Raw genomic sequence first — 24,887 nt, 5'->3', positions numbered from 1 at the left:
ATGTTTCATAAGCTGAAATAAAACATCCCAGAAATTTTCCACACGGACAAAAAGCTTCTCTCAAATGTTTTGCACAAATGTGTTTACATCCCTGTTAGTGAGAATTTGATCCTTTGTCAAGATAATCCATCCACCTAACAGGTGTGGCATATCAATTAGAATATGATTAAACAGCATGATCGTTACACAAGTGCACCTTGTGCTGGGGACAATAAAAGGCCACTGCAATTGCCATGCTGACTGCAGGAATGTCGACCAGAGCTATTGTGAGATAATTGAATGTTAATTTCTCTGCCATAAGCCGCCATCAACGTCGTTTTAGACAATTCTGCAGTACGTCCAACCGGCCTCACAATATCAGACCACGTGTAACCTCACCAGTCCAGGACTTCCACATCCAGCTTCTTTACCTGCGGGATCATCAGAAGGGGGGGGGGGGGGTGCTCAGGAGTATTTCTGTCTGTAATAAAGCCATTTTGTTGGGAAAAACTCATTCTGATTGGCGGGGCCTGGCTCCCCAGTCAGTGGGCCCACCCATGGCTGCACCCCTGCCCAGTCATGTGAAAAGCATAGATTAGGGCCAAAGGAATTTATTTCAATTGTGAAGGATTCTACTTAGAATCCTCTATGTAGGGTTCTTCATAGAACCCCTTGGTACTGTATTTGGGTCTACCTAGAAACCCCTATGAAGGGTTCTGCCTAGAACCCTCTATGAATGGCTCTACCGGGAACTATTTTGTCTTTGGAGGATTCTTCCTAGAACCCTCTATGAATGGCTCTACCGGGAACTATTTTGTCTTTGGAGGATTCTTCCTAGAACCCTCTATGAATGGCTCTACCGGGAACTATTTTGTCTTTGGAGGATTCTTCCTAGAACTGTCTAGGAATGGTTCCAACGGCCTTATTAACCTTTAAAATTGTATTCTTTATGACAAAAAATTGCATACATCTTAAGGCCTTTCTTTGAAGTTAAACCCAAACACAGTGGTCTGCAAATCACATTATCCTGGCTTGCAAAAAGCTGTGTTATTCCTAATTGTTTTTTAATCACCTTCAACCTGCATTCACAATGACTGCCAGGGTAGGGAAAGTTGATTCCTGAGACTACCTCAATAATTTCAACTGGAACAACCATCCCAGTAACAGGTGCAATACGTCCACCTACTAACAGATTGAATTAGTTTAGAAAAATGATTGTTATTTATCTTTGTGTAGCATAACATTTATCAACCAATCAATGTACATGCAAAAACAAATATTAAAACAAACAATTCTTTAAATCACCCGGCAAAAGAGCATGCTGGGAAATATGATATATGGTTCTTTGTAGAACCCTTCTTCCCTTCCAAATAATCTTTATTGCCTTCAAAAGAATCCCTCTTGCCTTCCAAAGAATCATCAATGAAACCTTTCTCCCAAAAACAGTTATTCGGATGTTAAAGGTTCTATGTAGAACCCTTTACCTTTAAAAGAACCCTTCAAAAAAGGGTTCTTCAGATCAAAACAGTTCTTGGTAGAATTCTATCCCTCCACAAAGAACACTTTTGAAACCCTTTTATCTAAAAGTGTATTAATGCCAGAACCCCAGGCATGACCAGGCATGACCGCAGTCAGGGTTGGGAGTAACTGTTTACAAAAAAACTGTAACTGTAATCAGTTATGTTGCCAGCAAAATATTTGTAAATCACATTACTGACACTTTTCAAAAATGAGATGACTTATTGGATTACTTTTAAATTAAGTAAGGATGTTTTGGAAAGAAAATATACATGATGACACCTTTATCTTTCCCAATGACATACTGTATATCTGAGCATTGAAAAAAGGTGCAAGTTTAAGTTTGTTCCACTTGAGCAAGTCTGAGCATAAGTCAGAGACAACTATGATGACACACTCAACTATGACGACACACCCAATATCATGGATATTTTTTGTCTTCTTAAGGTGATAGTAATCCGTTTGGGTAATCCAAAAGTTACGTTACTGATTAACATTTTGGACAGGTAACTAGTAACTAGTAACTGTAACGGATAACATTTAGAAAGTAACCTACCCAACCCTGACAAGAGTGCAATATATGTAGACACACACGTACACACGCACACACACACACACACACACACACACACACACACACACACACACACACACACACACACACACACACACACAACACACACACACACACACACACACACACACACACTATGGGGTGCAGCCTGTTATGTAGTCTACTTCTGGAGTGTGTATGACTAGCTCTGTTATTGACAATACCTATATACTTCGTGGGGTCACAACCACCACCTGAAGTCAGGCAACAGCAGGGCTGGTTCCAGCCACCACACCAAATGGGCTAAATCCTCCATCTATTAACACAGGAGAGGAGATGAATGCACTGGCTCTGTCCCAAATGGAACCCTATTCCCTATATAGTGCACTACTTTTGACCAGGGCCCATAAGGCTCCCATAGGGCTCCCATAGGGCTCTGATCAAAAGTAGTGCACTATAAAAGGAATATGGTTCCATTTGGGACACGCACACTGTTTCACCTCCAGAGTAGCACTTACCTCCCAGTCTCTGCGTAATTACTGCATTTACTGCTTAATTATAGTTATATGTCACAGGACTCATCATTTTGCAATGCGTGTCTGACAGGTAGACAAATATACACACACCATTGTCTGGCTGACCACAGTTGCGTACAAACTGCACAGGGTCAAATACTGGATGGGTCATACTTTGTATATCAGAAAGTTTTCTAGGTTAATTTTACAGCTTATTGCTACTTATAGTAGTAGTAGTAATAGTAGTAGTAGTAGTAGTATCAGTGGTAGTAGTAGTAGTAGTAGTACTAGCAGTAGTAGGCTGGTAGTAGTAGTAGTAGTAGTAGTAGTAGTTGTAGTGGTAGTAGTACTAGTAGTGGTAGTAGTAGGCTGGTAGTAGTAGTAGTAGTAGTAATAGTAGTGGTAGTAGTAGTAGCAGTAGTAGTAGTACTAGTAGTAGTAGTAGTACTACTAGCAGTAGTAGGCTGGTAGTAGCAGTAGTAGTAGTAGTAGTAGTAGTAGTAGTAGTAGTAGTAGTGGTAGTAGTAGTAGTAGTAGTAGTACTAGTAGTGGTAGTTTTAGTAGTAGTAGTGGTAGTAGTAGTAGTAGTAGTACTAGTAGTCGTAGGCTGGTAGTAGCAGTAGCAGTAGTAGTAGTAGTAGTAGTAGTAGTAGTGGTAGTAGTAGTAGTAGTAGTAGTACTAGTAGTAGTACTAGCAGTAGTAGTAGTAGTAGTAGTGGTAATAGTAGTAGGCTGGTAGAATTAGTAGTAGTAGTAGTAGTACTAGTAGCATCATCAATATAGGCTACATGTGCCAGGGAAATTCATCATCCAAAACTAAATATAAAATCAAAGAAAACCTTATCTGATATGTTTTGATATATTATTGACACATTATCATTGTGCAAATCAACGCCAGGCACAGAAATAGGAAGTTGAAGGGTTATGTGCTTATGGTGACAATGTGGAGTGTAAAGGTAATTACTTGAGTTGTGTGACGCTAAAGTCAAGTGCTGCTACAGATGGCAACTCAAGGTCACATGGAATTATCTATGGATTACGTCATTGTACGGCGCAAGTGTCGGTACATCCATTTTGCACAGAGTAACCCAACGCTCCTAAAAAGCTCAGTCGCTCATGTAGATGTGAGAATAGAGTGAGGAGGTCTACTACTGAGACACAATTAGAAATGGTTGTGCTGCTCTATTCCTCTTCTATCCTGGAGGGACTCCCTCGTCCCAAGAGCTCTGGCCTAATCCTCCTGGAAGTGTTCTCACAGAGCGTGCTTTGTTTCATGCATAGCCAGTGGTGTAAAGTACTTTAGTAAAAATATGTTAAAGAATTACTTAAGTCGTTTTTTGGGGTATCTGTACTTTACTATTAATATTTTTTTCAACTTTTACTTTAACTTCACTACATTCCTAAAGAAAATAATGTACTTTTTACTCCATACATTTTCCCTGACACCCAAAAGTACTCGTTACAATTTGACAGGGAAATGGTCCAATTCACACACTTCACACATCAAGAGAACATCCCTGGTCATCCCTACTGCCTCTGATCTGACGGACTCACTAAACACAAATGCTTAATTTGTAAATGATGTCTGAGTGTTGGAGTGTGCCCCTGGCCATCCGTAAATTTAAAAAAGAAGAAAATGGTGCCGTCTGGTTTGCTTAATATACAGAATTTGAAATGGTTTAAACTTTTACTTTTGATACTTAAGTACATTTAAAACCAAATACTTTTAGACTTTTACTCAAGTAGTATTTTACTGGGAGACTTTCAATTTTACTTGAGTAATTTTCTATTAAGGTATCTTTACCTTTACTCAAGTATGACAATTGACTACTTTCTCCACCACTGTGCATAGCTCTTGGCCGAGTTAACAAGGGACAATGACTTAAATAAGTACAAAGTGAGCTGTAGCGTGATTGGGAATATGTTTTGCCTCACAGGCCGAAGGCCTACACTCTTAGAAAAAGGGTTCTAAAAGGGTTCTTTGGCTGTCCTGATAGGAAAACCCTTTTTGGTTCCAGGTAGAACCTGATTCTACAGTCATGGCCAAAAGTTTTGAGAATGAAACAAATATTAATTTCCACAAAGTTTGCTGCTTCAGTGTCTTTAGATGTTTTTGTCAGATGTTACTATGGAATTTTTGAAGTATAATTACAAGCATTTTATAAATGTCAAAGGCTTTTATTGACAATTACATGAAGTTGATGCAAAGAGTTAATATTTGCGGTGTTGACCCTTCTTTTTCAAGACCTCTGCAATCTGCCCTGGCATGCTGTCAATTAACTTCTGGGCCACATCCTGACTGATGGCAGCCCATTCTTGCATAATCAATGCTTGGAGTTTGTCAGAATTTGTGGGTTTTTGTTTGTCCGCCCACCTCTTGAGGATTAACCACAAATTCTCAATGGGATTAAGGTCTGGGGATTTTCCTGGCCATGGACCCAAAATACTGATGTTTTGTTCCTGGAACCACTTAGTTATCACTTTTTCCTTATGGCAAGGTGCTCCATCATGCTAGAAAAGGCATTGTTCGTCACCAAACTGTTCCTGGATGGTTGGGAGAAGTTGCTCTCGGAGAATGTGTTGGTACCATTCTTTATTCATGGCTGTATTATTAGGCAAAATTGTGAGTGAGCCCACTCCCTTGGCTGAGAAGCAACCCCACACATGAATGGTCTCAGGATGCTTTACTGTTGGCATGACACAGGACTGATGGTAGCGCTCACCTTGCCTTCTCCGGACAAGCTTTTTCCGGATGCCCCAAACAAGAGAAAGAGAAAATGACTTTACCCCAGAGAAAAAGAAATCAGAGAAAATGACTTTACCCCAGTCCTCAGCAGTCCAATCCCTGTACCTTTTGCAGAATATCCGTCTGTCCCTGATGTTTTTCCTGGAGAGAAGTGGCTTCTTAGCTGCCCTTCTTGACACCAGCCCATCCGCCAAAATCCTCCTTCACCTCACTGTGCGTGCAGATGCACTCACACCACCTTCTTACGGCTAGGCGTCCCGCTAGCGGGACACCTGTCGACAACTTCCATTTAAATTGGGGGCGCTTAAATTGGGGGCGCTGGATATTAAACATTTAGGTACATACAAGTGTCTTATATCAGTTAAAAGCTTACATTCTTGATACTCTAACTTTATTGTCTGATTTACAATAGACTTTACAGCAAAAGCATGCCATGTGATTGTTTGAGGACAGCGCCCCACATCAAAATATTGTTCAACCAGCACAGGTTTCATAAATTCACAAATAGCAATTAAATGTTCACTTACTTTTTGAAATCTTCTGATTTGCAATCCAAAGGGTCCCAGCAACAGCACGTAGTGTTGAATTGTTAGATAAAATTATTCTTTATATCCCAAAAAGTTGTTGGCGCCATTGATTTGAGTAATCCACTCATTCAACATGCAGAGAAACGAATCCAAAAAGCTACTGCTAAACTTTGTTAAAACAAGTCAAAATATGTTTCTATATAATCCTCGGGTACCCTAAAATATAATTAAACTATAATATTTCATAAGGAAAGAAGTATGTTCAATAGGAAAGTGATTTTAGCATGTGCGCTTCCTCTTCATTGCGCACACAGACTGATTTCCAACTCTGAATCCCAGTACTAAAAACTCATTATTCTTCCTGGTTTTGGAAGAAAAAAGCATGAAACCTTGATCAAAGACTTTTGACATCTAGTGGAAGCCATAGGAATTGCAATCTGGGAGCTGGATTTGGATATGCCCCTATACTTTCCAATGTAAGAGCATGGGCTCTCAAAAAAAAGAACATTCCGGTTGGTTTGTCTTTGGATTTTTCCTACCATATCTATTGTGTTATAGTCTCCAACATTATTTTAAAATTTCTACAGACTTCAGAGTGTCTTCTTTCCAATGGTACCGACATGCATATCCTGGCTTCAGAGCCTGAGCAACAGTCAGTTTACCACTTCCAGGAAGTGGAGAAAAATAGACCCTAGCCTGAAGAAGTAATTAAGGGGTTCTTGGGGGAACCTTTAAAGGGATACTTAGAGATTTTGGCAATGATGCCCTTCATCTACTGTACTTCATCAGAGTCCGTGCACTAACGCTAGTTAGCAACTTCCTTCAAACTGCACGCAGAGACATAAAAATGGTATCCGCAAGTTCATCTGACTCTGGGGAAGTAGATAATTGCCAAAATCACGAAATATCCCTTAAATGGTTTAACATAGCAACTGGTTCTTGGAGGAACCCTGGAGTGGAGGAGTGGCTTATGTAAAAAATATTATTTTTTTGCCACCCTTTAGAGTAGATTCCTGTTCATCTATTCTGTTGTATTGTCATCACATGTTAAGGTTGAATGATGGCCGTTTTGTAGCTTTAACCTGTTGATCCTACTTGAGATGCAGACGTCTCAAGTAGGCACCTGGAAATGCAAATGCGCTACGCTAAATGTCCTCGTTAAAACTCAAACGTTCATTAAAACACACATACAGGGTATTGAATTAAAGCTACACTCGTTGTGAATCTAGCCAACAAGTCAGATTTTTAAAATGCTTTTCGGCGAAAGCATGAGAAGCTATTATCTGATAGCATGCAACACCTCAATATACCTGAAGGGGATGTAAACAAAAGAATTAGCGTAGCCGGCGCTACACAAAAACGCAGAAATAAAATATAAAACATTCATTACCTTTGATGATATTCTTTGTTGGCACTCCTATATGTTCCATAAACATCACAATTGGGTCTTTTTCCCGATTAAATCCGTCCATGTATGCCCAAAATATCCATTTGTATAGCCTGTCTGGTTCAGGAAAAAAGCTCTCTTCCAGCACGCAACGTCATTTTTAAAAATTATATAAGTTGCCTATATTCTTTGTTAAAACACTTCAACCTACTTTTGTAACCCAACTTTAGGTATTTGTAAACGTTAATAAGCGATCAAATTGATCACTGGGCGATCTGTATTCAATAGCAGCTACTCAAGAAAACAATGTCCATTTTTCTCTCTTCCAAAATCGATTGCTGTAGGCTGGATGGAATGAAGGCTCTATTTGTCATGACACAAAGGATTTTTGTCAATGAAAATTACGTTTTTGGCTACATCGTGTGGAAGCTGTGGGAATTGCATCCTTGGCCCTATTAATTTTGGTGCCCTTTAAACAATACATGCAAGTGGCGCATGGATATATTTTTCAGTTTTCAGTGATGAAAACTTTTCGATGAAACACACGCTCTGTTATAGTCACAGCCGTGATTTAACCAGTTTTAGAAACTTCAGAGTGTTTTCTATCCACACATACTAATCATATGCATATACTATATTCCTGGCATGAGTAGCAGGACGCTGAAATGTTGCGCGATTTTTAACAGAATGTTCGAAAAAGGAGAGGGTAGACTTAACAGGTTTGAGGCTAACAGTGGTGTAGAGCCTACTGTCTGCAAATACCAAAGTTGGAAGAGTTACCACTTTATTACCGTATGTACCAGCAAAGATAATACTACATTAGAACATGTACTATGCATAAATATTCAATCAAAATTGTACTTTTCAGTATACAAACATAACATGATGAACGGGAATGACATGTATGCTAATGGCTGGCCACAAATAACTATCTGAAGCCACGCCTCCAATCTGATAGGCTGCCAACGCTACAATATATCATTACAAAGGTTAAAAATTGAACCCCTCCCATCACAAAAAGGTTCCGGTTTGAATCTTTAGACAGGGCTTCCTCACCCCAGCTAAGCCATGCCTCCATTCCAGGGTACACATGTAACAAGGTCTATTAACCCATGTACTCGATAGTAAAATGACTCAAACGTTTTTTTCCGATATTCTTTTGATTTCGATTATTAATCTAAACAGGAGATACTGGCAGATTAGTCCAATTGGCCTTTACATACAACCAGTATAAGGATTCATTCATTAGGCCTGTGTTAATATTTATTTCAAATTCAAAACATGTTTTTCTGCTGTTTATGCCTAATAAATAAACTAGTTATTACCTTTCATTGGGCTACATTTAATATGTTATTTTAAACAGTTTAAAAATGTATAATAGCAAACATTTCATAAATAACATGAATATGTGTATATATACTGATAAGGCTTTATTTAACTAGGCAAGTCAGTTAAGAACAAATTATTATTTTCAATGACGGCGTACCCCGGGCCAATTGTGCACGGAACTCACAATCACGGCCAGATGTGACGCAGCCTGGATTTAAACCAGGGACTGTAGTAACACCTCTTGCACTGAGATGCAGTGCCTTAGACCGCTCTAGCATTAATGCTGAGCAAATGTTTATGTTCTGCTATACCGATGAGAATACAGGCTACCTAAAGCAATGTTGAGGGTAAATTCACATAGGCATACAAATACCAGTGGCTCATTCATAAAAATAAAAATGTATTTAAAAGGGAAATAATGAGCTGCATGCGTTATGACATTTTGCATTGTGAACAAGTTGAATCAAATTAAAAACCTATTTAATGGCTGTGTACCTTATTAGTATGTACCTTATCGTTTGCAAAAGGTTTGAAAAGGAGGGAAAATGTTGTGTAATAAAATGTTGTTTAAATAGTTGCAACTGATATATTAAGCTTTAAAAGCAATATGTGCATCTGCTGCAAGCATAATTCATTTTCAGTGAGAATTGTTATTTAACGCGCAATTCTAATGGAACTATAGCAACCTGAACCGAGCGAAATAGGAAAAAAACAGATAGCTCTAAAACTATAAATATATTTTTTACATCATATTATCTTTCCAAAATGCATTTTAAGTGCTTGCATAAGATATACTGTTAGAATTTCGTTCAAAATGTAGAGTAGGCTAGATAGCCTATACAAAATAAACCCTATTTCCCCATGTCGAGGAAGGCTATTGGCTATAGACTATATCGTCTTCACCAGAAATACAAAAAAAATTAAAAACGAATTCACTAAACATATTAATATTCAAAACCATTTGTTTAGGGTTTTCTCAGCCTTCAAAGAGATCAGCTGCTTGTACATCTCCTCACCGTAGGCTAAATGTGCATTACTGTATCGAGTTGCTGTCGTGAGGTGCGCCGCCGTGACGTCACCGGTACAGGAGAAAGGTCTCCAGAAGAAAACACAAAGCGACGCAGAGAAGCTATCAAAGCGCATACTTGGACACAGCATATGCCCGCACTTAAGTGGATCTATTTCACACCTGCATGGGGACAGAGTAAAGATTTGTTTATTTATTTTCTGGGAATTAACTGGTGAGTAGGTTATTCGAGTTGTGCGGAAAATATATGCCTTGGTATGTATTCATTTGTATTTTTTATTTAATCTGGCAAGTCAGTTAAATCGATAGAGCCTTAGAACGCTGTGCCACTTGGTCCCCCCAAATTATAAGACAGTGACTCGGATTGCATGCTTTTATTGTGTCCAAGTGTACAAGGCCTCTCCAGTCTATGTCAAGTGGAGGATACATCGGCTTTCAGCCAGTGGAGGCTTTTGAGGGAAGGACGGCTCTTAATAATAACAGCTGAAACGGAGCAGATGGAATGGCATCAAACACATGGAAACCATATGTTTGAAATATTTGATACCAGTCCACCGATTCCGCTCCAGCTATTACCATGAGCCCGTCCTCCCCAATTAAGGTTCCACCAACCTCCTGTGTTTTGAGTATTACGCATGGGCATGCATTGACTTTTGTAGGAGAAGATTACAAACCTTGTCAGGGAATATAGCTGGGGAGTTGGAGTATTGCGATAAAATGTTGAATTGAGTAATGTTTTTCTGAATGAGTGCATGGATGACGATAGGCTCCGACTAGAAGACGTTTGAGAATTAACAATATTACATGAGAGGTGAGTTGTCAGAAGAAATAGAACCTCATATCATAAGAGGATGTAATAAAAGTACCTCTTAATGAGTGAATGTACTATTATGTTACTAATCTGACTGTGTGTGTGTGTGTGTGTGTGTGTGTGTGTGTGTGTGTGTGTGTGTGTGTGTGTGTGTGTGTGTGTGTGTGTGTGTGTGTGTGTGCATATAAAAGAGGTTATGTGTTTACATCACGATAAAGATCAACTTTTGCAACGGTATCTCTGAATCTTTTAAAACTAAAGGTCAGCATTCTTCCAATTGATGAATAAGTGTAGCCAAAAAGGACTCGATTACTGTGCGTTTTTCACAAGTTGTGCTTGAATTTGTGTCGTTATATTTTCATTTCTACTAAGCAAAAGGAAACGTGCGTAAACGCTATTCAGTGGAGCCAATGCTATAGGCCAATATTATCCCTGATTAAAGTGGATTTGTCAATAGGCTATAGATTAGAAAGTTACAATGACCACCCAGTATAAATAATATGATGGTGAATGTACATTGTTATTTTGTTTTTCAGGCATCTAAATGGAATTTATTTTGTCGAAGAATGTAATCCCTTGCGGAAATACAGGTATTACTGCATGCTTGACCGTTACTTCTTTTAGACTTTTGTAACATTTTACTGGTCAAACATGGTTTATGCATTCATAAAGCCTGGGCAAATACTATAATATATGCTACCACAACGCATTGTCAGTTAACAAGCAGCTTATAAACGAACATGGTGTTGAGATTTTTTTTTTGTGCTCCATTGACAGCCTATGAATACATAATAAAGCCTTCATCATACCCATAGGCTAATATTCTCAGGTTATATGCATCTGGCATCTGGAATTCTTCAAGTTCATGCTTCGTTATGAGGGATTTGTTTCATGACAGACATATTTTGTCTGTATGCTACCTTACTGCGGCAAAAGGGGCTACTTCAATTGTTTGACTAGGCTATATCCATTCAATTATAAAATAACTAGTTGATTGCGTAAATGTAAATTACACTGGTAATTAAATATCAGGGCAAGGGTGTTCTTGTAGATAGAATATAGCCCTTATGCGCAAACATTAGGGAAGATACCCGTTCAATTTATTATTGTGGTTTGAATAGCCTACAGATTTCTGGTAGGTATTTGCCAAGAATATATTAAATAAATCAGGTCTAGACGATTAGTTAAAACCATTTGTTTGCATACACTTTTATTCTGCCTAATTACGCAGTATCACAGAAATAAATGTGGACGGAAATCATTGATGGATCATAGAGCTCTATAAATTATTGTCGTGCTTTCGCATGTTTTCCCATTCCATTTAAGCAATAGACATACGCAGTGGCGACCAGTAATCTAGGGCACCTTGTTTTCAGTCCGACATTTTTAAAGTGTGGGGCTATATATATGTTTTGGCAAGTCGGTTAGGACATCTACTTAGTGCATGACACAAGTAATTTTTCCAACAATTGTTTACAGACAGATTATTTCACTTATAATTCACTGCATCACATTTCCAGTGGGTCAGAAGTTTACATACACTAAGTTGACAGTGCCTTTAAACAGCTTGGAAAATACCATAAAATGATGGCATGGCTTTAGAAGCTTCTGATAGGCTAATTGACATCATTTGAGTCAATTGGAGGTGTACCTGTGGATGTATTTCAAGGCCTACCTTCAAACTCAGTGCCTCTTTGCTTGACATCATTGTAAAACCAAAAGAAATCAGCCAAGACCCCAGAAAATAAATTGTAGACCGCCACATGTCTGGTTCAGCCTTAGGAGCAATTTCCAAACACCTGAAGGTACCATGTTCACCTGTAGTATGCGAGTATAAACACCAAGGGACCACGCAGCCGTCATACCACTCAGGAAGGAGACGCGTTCTGTCTCCTAGAGATGAACATACTTTGGTACGAAAAGTGCAAATCAATCCCAGAACAACAATGGAACTTGTGAAGATGCTGGAAGAAACAGGTACAAAACTATCTGTATCCACAGTAAAATGAGTCCTATATCGACATAACCTGAAAGGCTGCTCAGCAAGGCTACGGTTTGCAACTGCACATGGGGACAAAGATTGTACTTTTTGGAGAAACATCGTCTGGTCTGATGAAACAAAAATAGAACTGTTTGGCCATAATGACCATCCTTATGTTTGGAGGAAAAAGGGGAGGCTTGCAAGCCGAAGAACACCATCCCAACCGTGAAGCACGGGGTGGCAGCATCATGTTCTCGGGGTGCTTTGCTGCAGGAGGGACTGGTGCACTTCACAAAAAGCACACTTCCAAAGTTGTGGCAAAATGGCTCAAGGACAACAAAGTTAAGGTATTGGAGGGGCCATCACAAAGCCCTGACCTAAATCCCCTAGGAAATGTATGGGCAGAACTGAAAAAGCGTATGCGGGCAAGGAGGCCTACAAACCTGACTCAGTTACACCAGCTCTGTTAGGAGGAATGGGCCTATATTCACCCAACTTATTGTGGGAAGCTTGTGGAAGGCTACCCGAAATGTTTTGCCCAAGTCAAACAATTTAAAGGCAATGCTACCAAATAATAATTGAGTGCATGTAAACCTCTGACCCACTGGGAATGTGATGAAAGAAATAAAAGATGAAATAAATAATTTTCTCTACTATTATTATGACATACCACATTCTTAAAATAACGTGGTGATCCTAATTGACCTAAGACAGGGAATTTTTACTAGGATTAAATGTCAGGAATTGTGAAATACTGAGTTTAAATATGTTTGGCTAAGGTGTATGTAAACTTCCGACTTCAACTGTATATATTGCATATATATTTATTGGGGATGCTTGCCTGTTTTGCATGTTATTTTGGCATTAATACGTGTCACATATCAGTTTGCAAACAATGTAAAAACAAATAATAATAATAATAATTGAGTTAATAAAGCTGCATACAAACATCAACTCTGTTTTGCTTTCAGCTCCAAAATGCAGGTGTTTCAGCCCAACTCAGTGCTTTCTGTGGTGGTGGGGCAGCCAGCGTAGGGGATTGGTAATGTTCTCTAGTTGTGCCATGATTGTCTCAGTGTTCTGTCACTCATGGGGACACTACGTCACAGCCAAGTCTTAGGGTAGAGCTAGAAAATGTGAGGCCCTTGGGTGCTGCCATAGAGTTACATTAGAAGTGCCCATCCAAGAAGGCTCAAGGCCACAGATAAAATGACGCCAAATCACGTTATATCTATAGTAGCTTTGATTAGATTGACATCATACTTTCAAGTCGACATTCTACTGGCAAATCCTTTTTAATCGTTGTCATATGAATAGAAATAATGAAGAGAAATTATAGATAAAACATATCGGCGCTCATCGGCCATTGGACATAAACATTACACAACAAGTTGAAAATCGCAAATTCGACAATGAGTGTTTTGGAAGTAATTAGTTGCTAACTGCATGCATTGCAAAGCAATCACTAGCCTGCTATTCAGAGGAGTGCCTGTGTGGTCCCAAATCTGCGATTAAGGGTCTCTTTTCCAAGCTTAAAATGATAAACATTCAACATTGGCCATGCTGTCAATGAAGCATGATTTGTGCCACACTCAAAACAACTGTTAACTTGGAACTGGGAAATCTGATTTCAGTGACTTCAGGACAACTAGGAGCTTGAAAAAAAAACTAGCTCTGACTGGGAAAATACGTTTTGAACGGTCATCCAACTTGGCATTGTAAATCTGGAACTCTGGCCTCTATTTTAAAGCTATAACCTGAAGATCACTGATGTCCTCATAATTCGACCTTGTTTAATTCCGCATTCCCAGTTGTCTTGAAAGCACCATAAATCCAGAGAATGCCAGACTTTGATGACAAAGTTTGATGACAGAATTTGCCCATTAAGGACTGCCACACCACCTTCATGTGATCACAGCACAAGAAGCTGACTCCAAAAATGTATTGTATGCTGCTGCATAAATGATGTAATATGCCAGGGAGATATGTATACTGTAGCTAAGAAAGTAATACTAAGTGTATGTTGTGTAGTAAGATGTTAGTAACCCATGTGCCTAATTTTGTGTATTTTCCCCTCTTAATTTCGCCCTCCATTCTGACCTGGTGGTGCACATGTAGCCCCATAACCTGTGTTAGAGAAATGTAATCATCAAATATTGTAAGAGCTTTCATTGTCTGCTTATATGTCCCCTTTATTTATCCTATGGTTCTACTTGGTGTAGAGGGAGAACACTGTAAGAATGGCCCATGATCTGAATTATGTGGTTGTACATTTCAAAAGGGCTGAACAAATAGTTATATTGACTACATCTGTCCTAGCTCGCTCATTAATGTCTTAATCGAAATGACATATTTCCTCGGATCCACTTTTGTCCCCTTGTAGTTTGTACATCTCAATTGTCAGTAGAAACCACATGTGTTTTAAGCAAGTCAGCCATATTAGCTAGTTTTTTAAGGCAGTAAATGAGGCTGGATGAACTGTTTCGCTGCCAGACAAGGCTTCACTGATAACAGTGGTAAGATGTTGGGACTGCTGTTGAGACAGCTTTAAGTAGGCCCTAACAGTTTGTGGGCACCGTTTGTCACCGTCATATTGCAATTAAGGTATTGTTTAGTGTTTTGTTGTGGCTTTGCTGGCATGCATCCCACTTTCTTTCTTTTTTTTTGCCCCACCAAGATTTACATGCTAAAATCGCCACTCAGCATACATAAAATATTGACGAGGACGTAACATAACTTTTTACTTGCATGGCCTATAGGCTATTGAAGAGAACACGAGGCAAGAGTGATATAACGTCAATGAATCTAAAGCAGACTGAAGCAATAAAGGTACAAAGTAATACCCATTCATTCGTGAGTGGGATGATGGAGCCATTTCGAATGAAACATTTGTTCAAATGTCAGGGTGGTTATCGGGAATGGGTCACACGGCCTTGGACCAAGTATCCACTCAAGATTGAGATGTGATGATCGCTAAATCAATAATGTCATTAAATCCATAGCCGTAACGCACGGTGTCCGATTATATTTTAGCCCCACTGTTTTCGTAGCCCCTTCAGTGTTCTGTTGTGTGACTATGACATAAAGGACACGATTAAAAAAAACAGCTTTTTGGTTTGGCTTGTGATTAATCACGGTCGTTGCGTTTTTTTTTTTTCAGTCCTCCGAAAAAAATATTACTGTTTATCTTGCTACTGCCCTTTAACCTGTCTTGGTGGATGAAAATGTTTTTTGTAAACCATCCCTCCCGCAAGTGGCAAGTGCCATACAATTGAAAATGCATTATCAGACGAGCCAACAATACGCGCATGAAGGCCAATAAGAACGTTCAGCACCAATGTATATGCAAGAATATCAACAGATTAGCCCTATGATATAGATTGTCAATAAAATAACACTAACAGTCCTGCCTCTAACGTAGGCTAGGAGCCAAAGCCCAAAAGGATGCTGACTACATCTCTGTTGGTAATTATTTATGATTAGCATCTCTAACACACAGAGGCAAACATTAATTTGATTGTGCATAACATTTTACCTTGTCAGCTCGGGGATTCGACTTGCAACCTTTCGGTTACGTGTCCAACGCTGTAGCCACTAGGCTACCTACCCCCTCTTCAACTCACGTCACCGCGAGCCCCCCTACTGAGACGTTTGAGGCGCCCTCGAACATGTTAGATTTAACTTCAACTCACATTTGACTTGTTTTTAACGGTTAGAGATTGGTTTCTGAATAGTTTAGACCTCTTAATTCGCTGAGATGTTTGTGTTACATGGATGTTCCTCTTGATTTTATGTTGCTGGCTTAGTTCTTCCCTATACCAGGGTTGAATACTTACCATTAACAATTCAATCAATTTGACAGTTGAAAGGCAATAGCTACATTAATTGAAAAATGTTTTGTTTCCAGATTATGTGAAATTTAACTTCAATTGACCCCAATTCACAGCCTTGAGAGTGGACGCACCAATAAGGCATTATACTTGGTTGATGTATATGATTCCGTTTTTTTATTGATAAGGTATGAGCGTAGACCTACTTCCGGATGAAAGCATGGCGTGCATTCAATGCTCAAGAAAACTTTTCCAAAGAGGTTCAATAGCCTACAGAAAAACAATATTGCATTAAGCATGGCGAGGAACCTGAACAAATGAATGAAAAAGTAAGTGATTGTTGAAAAATTGCACAATTGCCTTTTGAAAGACCCTTAAGGGATTATTTCCAGTTCGACAGGGTCTCATCGGAATCGGAACGTCAAAGGTTCAGGCTGCTGCCCAGTCACTATGGAAGGGGAACGGAAAGGTCATGGCTAGAAGGGATCCAGTTTTTGCCAAATTAACGTCAGATTTGAATTTTAGTAGCTGGTTATGATAATTAACGTGGCAGGTTAGGATAATTGGGTTAAGATTAGGAAAGGGGTTTGGGTTTGGGTTAAGGTTAGCTAAAAATGCAACATAAAATGCAAAAATAATAACTTTTGACGTTAATTTGACAAAAGCTGGAAATCTTCTAGCCATGACCCTATGGGTGGGGGAAGCTCTAGTCTAGAAGGTACATTCCATTTTGCTTAGGAGGATATTAAAACTCTCTCCATGTAGTCAAAAGTAGATGTCATTGTTGTAAAAACTGTGAGCGTGCTTCATTTACTATCATTCTAAATGATAATACTGATTTGTTTTGTCATGTTTACGCCAATTTCCCCAATGAGGACAGTTTGTGTTACTACATTACACGCCATCGCAATTTCACCACATACATTTGAGTGGAATTTCACATCCTTTTTTTACTTCAGATTGGTGATGTTAATATACAAGTTTACAATCATCACGATTACATTACATCGATTGCTTTAAGCAGATTAATAATTGAATAATAATAATAATTTGAATGAACTACATTTGGTTTGGGCCCGTTGACTGTGTTAAACATGACTCTCCATTGCAGGATTTTGAACGCCGTTATAATGTTTAAACTAAATTGCACAGAACATTCGGGGAGCTCTTTTTATAACAGTCGATGGCAGCACACCAATAGGCTTACACTGGTTTGAGAGTCAAACCTTGTCAGGGGTCGTGATTCGATTAAGTTCGATAACGTTAAAGCAACTGTTTTGTTTCTGTCCCGTTTCGGCAGCCTCATCGAATCTCCATCTGACATGTCTTCAACAAATTCTCTCCTAACCAGTCATGTAAAAAGTATTATCAGATTCCATGTGGCATTTGAGTAGTGTTAATTTAACAGCGCATACACCCCAAACGTTGCCCCCTGTTCCATTTATTTCAAGATGATATCGATGGAAGTGACTAACAAAAATAAACGTGTACCACTGCGTTGGTGACCCATTTGAATCAAAATGCAACAATTCAAAAAGTAGCTAAGTATCTTTCCACGTTGTCCTCTAAACTCTAATGTTAACATTATTCCTCTATTTTTGGTGCGTGTGGAGTTTATACGGTGCTCATTAAACAAAAAACAAAAAGTTCTGACATGTGATAACAGTGTTTTGAAATTGGACTATTTATCAAAATGTATCGTCAACAGGAAGCAGCGACAGCCTCATCCTCATTTTCAACCAACATTTCAGGAATATGCCTATAAATTTAGATTTCAACATTAATTTCCAATGGAATTGTATTTAATCAGGTAAAAACTGCAGAATAATTCCAAAAACGTGCTGTGATTTATTTATTTTGATGCCTACAATAATCTAAAACGGGAAGCACTTGCGCTTGCAGCAATACTTGGAGATGGTGCGCAATAGAAGCTGCCTAAAACAAAATACTTGGCCAATATAATTGTAATACTGCATGTTATTGAGACCATAAAATCATCCAAAACCAAATAATAGTTGCAGATATGTTTATGCAAATCCAGGATTTTGACACTGTGCGCGCCTTCCTCGTTGTCATGCACATGGTTATCAACTTAAAACGAGTTTGCATTGTGTTTGCATATTGTTTTTATTGTTTAAGTTTTATTTTTTATTTATTTATTTAACCTTTATTTAACCAGGTAGGCAAGTGATTGATAATAAGTGATTGATAATGGTGTTGATTTCCTAGCATGGTTTACTATTTTCCATTTATTTTAACGCTATAATGAGTGACAGACATTTCACTTATATTACGGGAAAATATGCTACTGTCAATAGGTCTAGAATATAATATAGAGCCTTTCTCCTTTAAAACAAAACAAGGCCAACATAGGGAACATTGAGGTCGAAATGTAATATTTAAATATATTTAAATGAATCACAGAAAATCTATTTCTGTGAATTTAATTCAAGATTGGATTCAAGTGTCCGGGCTCATAACTATGTGATGTGACTTCTTATCTCAGTCTCAGTCCATCTCTGACCAACCAGCAGGCGCCACTTATTTCACACACACACACACACACACACACACACACACACACACACACACACACACACACACACACACACACGCACGCACGCACGCGCGCGGCGGCGCACGCACACACACCACTTCATTCTTTTGACACAAGGTCTGCCTCACCTTCTTTTTTTAGGTGAATGTTTAGAAGGCCTGAAAATATACCTCATCAAATCGTCCCCACACATGAACTGATAGACTAGGGCTACGGCAGATTTTGTGGCAGTGTCATTGTTTCATGTACATAGGCTACTAAATTATAAATTAGGTAGCCTACTTTCCATATATGTTTGGCCTTGAAAATAACAAGGCAGGCCTATATACAAATGTTTATTGAGCTCAGTTCATATAGGATATATAAATTACGTGTGCGTGTGTAGGCTCTAAGTTAACTAAGGGCACTCAGCTGCAGGGCCGTTCCATTGCGCTGGAGCATATTTCAAACATGCCAAAATAAAGGGCCCATTTTCTTCCTAACTTTCTAAGGCAACGCAATTTGCGCTGGCCTCCTGCGCTCCGCTGGGATACCCCCCATCCACGCCCCAATACCCCCCCCCCCCCCCCCCCCCGCCCCCTTGACCCCCCCACACCGGTCATATCCCCACCAGCGGAATCTGAAAGCATTAGGCTGTCCCTGCTGCTAGGAAAAGAGTCTGTTTATCTGGAGAACAAATTCATGAAAATATTTTTTTTGTTATTCTTGCAATGGCAAGTGTTTGGCTACAGATGGAAACCTAAACACTCTTGTTGAAGTTTGAGAGAAAGGTCGTATATACAGGATTTAATACATATATTTAATACGGCATCATTATTTTCAAGGTGGAATGAATTTGGACAGAATCTCAGAGACCGTGAGACCCCCACCGACGCGCGACATGGCCTCTACGTTTCACTTGCCGAGAACTGCAAACAACACTCGAGAAACGTTGGAGAACTCAAGCAGCGAGTCATCAGATACTGAAATAACAGGTACATTAACGGTGTAATGACATTGCATTACATACTCTCATAATTGCTAGGTAAGCTATACAACAGACATTTTTTTTGTGTGTTAAACATTAAAGGCTAAAAAGCTACGTATGTGTGTAATGTATTCGATATTAAGAGAAACTCATACGTAAGCTTACAACTTTGTTCATAGCATTGAGCACTAACAAATACATTCGAAACACAAAGCACCTTCTGTGAATGAAATAAATAACTTCAATTGTCGTGTTTCAGTAGGCCTACTTTGATAACAATAACCTTACAGTTTGATCAAATCGAATATTTTCTGCATATTTAAACAACTGACATGCAGGAGTTATAATAATTGTTTGAAGTTATATTTTGTGCTCCTGCGGAATGTTAGCTCTTTTATATTCCACTCCTTCTCATCAGTTGTACGATATCAATATATAAACCTAATACTAAAGAGATAATAAAACGTAAAACTTACGAAGAATAGGGCTAGCCAATGCATTCAGCAGCTACAATATGGCTAGTTTGTTTTAAACTGATCTTTCATTAAAAAAAAAAAATATTGCCCTTCTTACGTCTAGGTATGAAATGAAGGCGTTCTTGTAAAGACAAGATAATGGACTCTAGATAAGACTGGACAAACGTTGCAACAAAAGCAACGTTCTAAATTTACGCCGATGAATTCCTCACAGAGCGTCTAAAATAATAAATTTTGAACCCGGAGCAAATCTGTTCATGTTTTGACGACCGTGTTAGCCTACTGGTTGGTTGTCTTTGTAGGCCTTACAGACTTTTGAAAGTTGACATTTACTTTAGTGATTTACGGACACTTCAAACAAGGTTAGGATCACCCTGCCAGGTATATTATGCTTTTCTGCTGCAGAACTAAAATCAAAGTAGTGTAAAAATCAAAGAAGTCTGACTCAGTATAAGCTACAGTACAATAACCATAATGTATATGTTTGTTTTTCACAGAAAAGGAGAGGAGTGTAGAACACAGAAGTGACGATGGAAACGCGGATGACCCCAAAAAGAAGAAAGCGAGGCGGCAGAGGACTCATTTCACCAGCCAGCAGCTGCAGGAGCTCGAGGCCACCTTTCAGCGGAACCGCTACCCCGATATGAGCACGAGAGAGGAAATAGCTGTGTGGACCAACCTCACCGAGGCCAGAGTCAGGGTAAGTGAGTCGAGATGCGTTTTGGCCCGTGCTTAAAACGTGTGTATATTCAAAGGGAAACCGTAAAGACGTGAATGAATGACAGTAAAACTCTTTCCATTTAAACTTGTTCTGGGTGTATTGCTTGACTTTAAGCCAACACCGGAATACCACTTGGATGAAATCGTTGCAATAATTAACGACGATCACAAACTTTACGAGGTAGATCTTACGCTATAATTTCCCTCCATCTTTGGGGGGGGGGGGGGGGGGGGGGGGGGGTGCATTACACAGCTGTATCTATCGACTTTTGATGACATTGTATTAACTATGTTTTTATATAAACTTACAGTATCTGCGCCAATTCATTTAGAATATTTAGTTCGGCAACAGTTAATTTTACATAGGTCTTATTATTGCTATAATGGGTATTGTTCACTACACATCCACTGTAACGTGTTCCTCTGGAAACATTTTACAGCAAAATTGTTTAGTGTAGTGCAATGAGTAATATCATATTACCATGCATACACATGTTCTTGCGAGTAATTGCACATTAGGCCTATGGAAAACCCTTTTTGAAAAATTCTACCCAAACCACCTAAACAAATAGCGTGTTTTAATTACAATATAGGCAAGAAACAACATAAGCTTGAGTTTTTTTTGTGTCCTGGGCCTACAATTAGCGTATGTCCCATGTGTAAAGTACCAATACTTTTAAGCCTACATATCAAAACAACAATGCACTAGTCAGTTGGCAAGAAGTCGACAATAAGGCCAATAAGCGCCTAATATCATTTTAATTTATATTTTTTGATGGCTAATATATTATGATTATCCATACATCTATAGAATACTTCCAGCATTTCGAAGAGGATCATACACTCTTAAAATAGACGCCCAAGCATTAGGACATCATAACATTTACCTTATATTATCCAACAGACGTGAATTACACACACTCTTAAAATAGACGCCCAAGCAGGAGGACATCATAACATTTACCTTATATTATCCAACAGAAGTGAATTACACACACTCTTAAAATAGACGCCCAAGAGGAATACCTTTTTATCTGGAACATTTTGTTCAGCGGTCTTGCAAGGGGCCGTGCAAACACTTCACGGTTATTGATAATACAACTATTGATAATCATTTTGATGAATTTGATGGTCCATAGTGCCTATGCAGACGTGAGAGCGGCGAGATATAGGCCACAGCTAAAACACAATGATGAGGAGGCTTTTCTAGCTAAATATAACCCACCACTGTGCAGCTCTAAGCTTATGGTGTCACATCGTTCATGTCTTTGTGGACAATTGATCTTTAGCCCACAACCGTATGCCCAGGAAGACTATACATAGCCCCACTTCCAATTATATACCCTAAGACTCCTGATTTGTTTCCATTATAAAGTACAAACAAAGTGTTCTTTTAATAAAAACATTAGAGAGACAATTTTATGAAGTTGTGACAAAAAGATATTCTATTATATTATATTTTAATCATTCATAGGCCTTGTTAGGCATAGCCTAGGCTATATGTTCTCTAGTTGACTGTTATGGATTGTATTATAAATGTTTACAAGTAATAACATAATAACACAACTACTTTTCTTATTATTACATTAAATTACTGTTATAGATCGCATGTTGAATACATGTATTCTTTTTGTCTCTGATCTCAAGGTGTGGTTCAAAAATCGCAGGGCCAAATGGAGGAAGCGTGAACGCAACCAGCAAATGGACCTGTGCAAGAACAGCTACCTGCCCCAGTTCAGTGGCCTCATGCAGCCCTATGACGACATGTATCCCACCTACACCTACAACAACTGGACGAACAAAGGACTGACCCCGGCTAATCTGTCCACAAAGAACTTCACTTTTTTCAACTCAATGAGCCCACTCACATCCCAGTCAATGTTCTCAGCTCCTAACTCCATCTCCTCTATGACTATGGCCGGAAGTATGGGGGGGCACTCGGCTGTACCGGGGATGCCAACTGCGGGCCTGAACAACATCAGCAATTTTAACGGCATCGGCACCGCTACAATCAACTCAGCCATGTCCTCGTCGTCCTGTCCGTATGGGCCTCCCGGTTCCCCTTACAGCGTATACAGAGACACATGTAACTCTAGCCTGGCGACCCTGAGACTGAAATCGAAACAGCACCCAACCTTTGGATACAGCGGGTTGCAAAGTCCCGGGTCTAGCCTTAACGCCTGTCAATACAACAGCTGACGTATCAGCCGTGATGAAAATAATTTGCGGACAGCTCTAAACCTAGTAGCCTAGCCTACCTGTGAATGGAGCGAAAGACAACTAAACTGGATTAGTTGCAATCATTTATTTTTCAAATGAATTATGCGGGTTGTGGCCTATGTGTTTACCAATGAACTTGTAGGCTACAACAATTTAAATGTCCATGTTTTTTGGATTTAAAAGTGACGATGAAGATGTGTTACATTGCAACGTTGTACATTAGCCTACATAAGAAACAGACAAAGGATCTCCTATGCATGTTCGCTTACTTGCTTTGAGGGCTCAAACCCATTTGAACTGACTTGCATTGGTCTAAACCAGCGTTTCCCAAACTCGGTCCTGGGGACCCCAAGGAGTGCACGTTTTTTTTTTTTGCCCTAGCACTACACAGCCGATTCAAATATTCAACCAAAACCCCCTTGGGGTCCTGAGTACCGAGTTTGGTCAACGCTGGCCTAGGCCCTGTACTCTTGGTCTTGGATTAGAAACAGTTTGGTAAACTTGGATTAGAAACCAAGAAGTGCAACACATATAACTAGACATATCCGGACTCTGTAGAAGAACAATTGTATTGTACATAGCTCAGACTTTTATGTTGCTCATGTGTTTTACCGTTTATGCAGGGGGTGCCACTGGCCCACCCAATTGTGTCCTGTTTCTGTAGCATGACTTTACCTTTAAATGCTCTGTCTGGAGTATTTTCGTTTTATTTGTTTGTTAAAAATAGAATTTCTGCATTTTTAACTTGGGTGCAAAGACGAGTTGATAATAATGTAAGATAAAGCAAAATCCATTATACTGTATTCAAAAGGTGATTGAAAAGTAACTTCATGTGTTTATGGTAATATGTTTGAATAAACTACAGCAGAAAGAAGTGCATTTCAGATATTAAACGACAGAAAAGGTATACATGACAAAACATAATATGGTCCAAGTTTATGGAATAAAAGATAGGAGTGCAAAGTAAACAGCCTATAATTAATTATTTCAGGGATGACAACTCAAACCAATTTTCACCTGCACACATGTAAACCCCCCTAGAGCACGGCTTCCCAAACCTGACCATGTAAATAAAAAAAAAAAAAAAAAAATTGAAATAATTACAAATGATAGGCTAACTTTTTAAAATTAGGGCTATGAAAGTCTTTTACAAATCAGTCTGACAGGACCTTTGACAGTATTTCAATCTGAAGTATGGTGGTTTGAAGCGACTGAAATCAGAATCAGAAAGGTCTGGGCAATCATTTTGTATGATATTCTGTGTAGAAAATAACATCCCCTCTGGGCACAGACATCAGTTCAACGTTCAAATTTACATTTGGTTGAGTTGTCAACTAACGTCAATTCAACGTGAAATTAACCAAACATTTCACCATGTCATTGAATTTATGCGAAAGGTTGGGTAAAACAAATACGAAATTCCCTTAGTTGATGGCTTTTTGAAAATCCAATCAGTTTTTCCAGGTTGATTGAACATCATTACATATATTTTTTGGTTGAAATGACGTGGAAACAATGCTGATTCAACCCGTTTTTGCTTTAACCAGGTATCCATGCAAAGTAGGCTACATGTCAGATAAAAAAATGTCACAGCATATTTGTCGGTAAACTTTCCATATGTTGACAAAACTAAATAAACCTACCTTTAACAAGATGGGACCTTTTTGTGTAGTTAAAATGATTTATGTGAGAAATTGCGGTGGTAAGCCTTTATGCGGAAATATTGATATAATAACCATCATAT

At 39.0% G+C, this 24,887-nt stretch overlaps 1 protein-coding gene across 1 annotated transcript; it reads left to right on the top strand.

Moving 5' to 3' along the window:
- Window positions 1–9,677: 9,677 nt before the first annotated feature.
- LOC110491057 (pituitary homeobox 1-like) lies at window positions 9,678–24,111 on the top strand. Its single transcript, XM_090201561.1, has 4 exons — window positions 9,678–10,982; window positions 19,585–19,734; window positions 20,701–20,903; window positions 22,571–24,111. The coding sequence occupies exons 1-4, from the start codon at window positions 10,937–10,939 to the stop codon at window positions 23,120–23,122; spliced, it is 951 nt and encodes a 316-aa protein (XP_090057687.1). The 5' UTR covers window positions 9,678–10,936; the 3' UTR covers window positions 23,123–24,111.
- Window positions 24,112–24,887: the final 776 nt, after the last annotated feature.

The sequence above is a fragment of the Oncorhynchus mykiss genome, chromosome 2, assembly GCF_057628025.1.
Source record: "Oncorhynchus mykiss isolate SJ-2025 chromosome 2, ASM5762802v1, whole genome shotgun sequence".
Taxonomy (NCBI): Eukaryota; Metazoa; Chordata; class Actinopteri; order Salmoniformes; family Salmonidae; genus Oncorhynchus; species Oncorhynchus mykiss.
The sequence above is the reverse complement of the archived record's forward strand: the minus strand, read 5'-3'. Positions and strand labels throughout refer to the sequence as shown.

Coding starts and splice junctions, on each gene's coding strand:
- LOC110491057 (XM_090201561.1), top strand. CDS start 10,937: ATGGAATTTATTTTGTCGAAGAATGTAATCCCTTGCGGAAATACAG. Junction 10,983..19,584: donor AATCCCTTGCGGAAATACAG/GTATTACTGCAT, acceptor ATTATTTTCAAG/GTGGAATGAATTTGGACAGA. Junction 20,904..22,570: donor TCACCGAGGCCAGAGTCAGG/GTAAGTGAGTCG, acceptor TCTGATCTCAAG/GTGTGGTTCAAAAATCGCAG.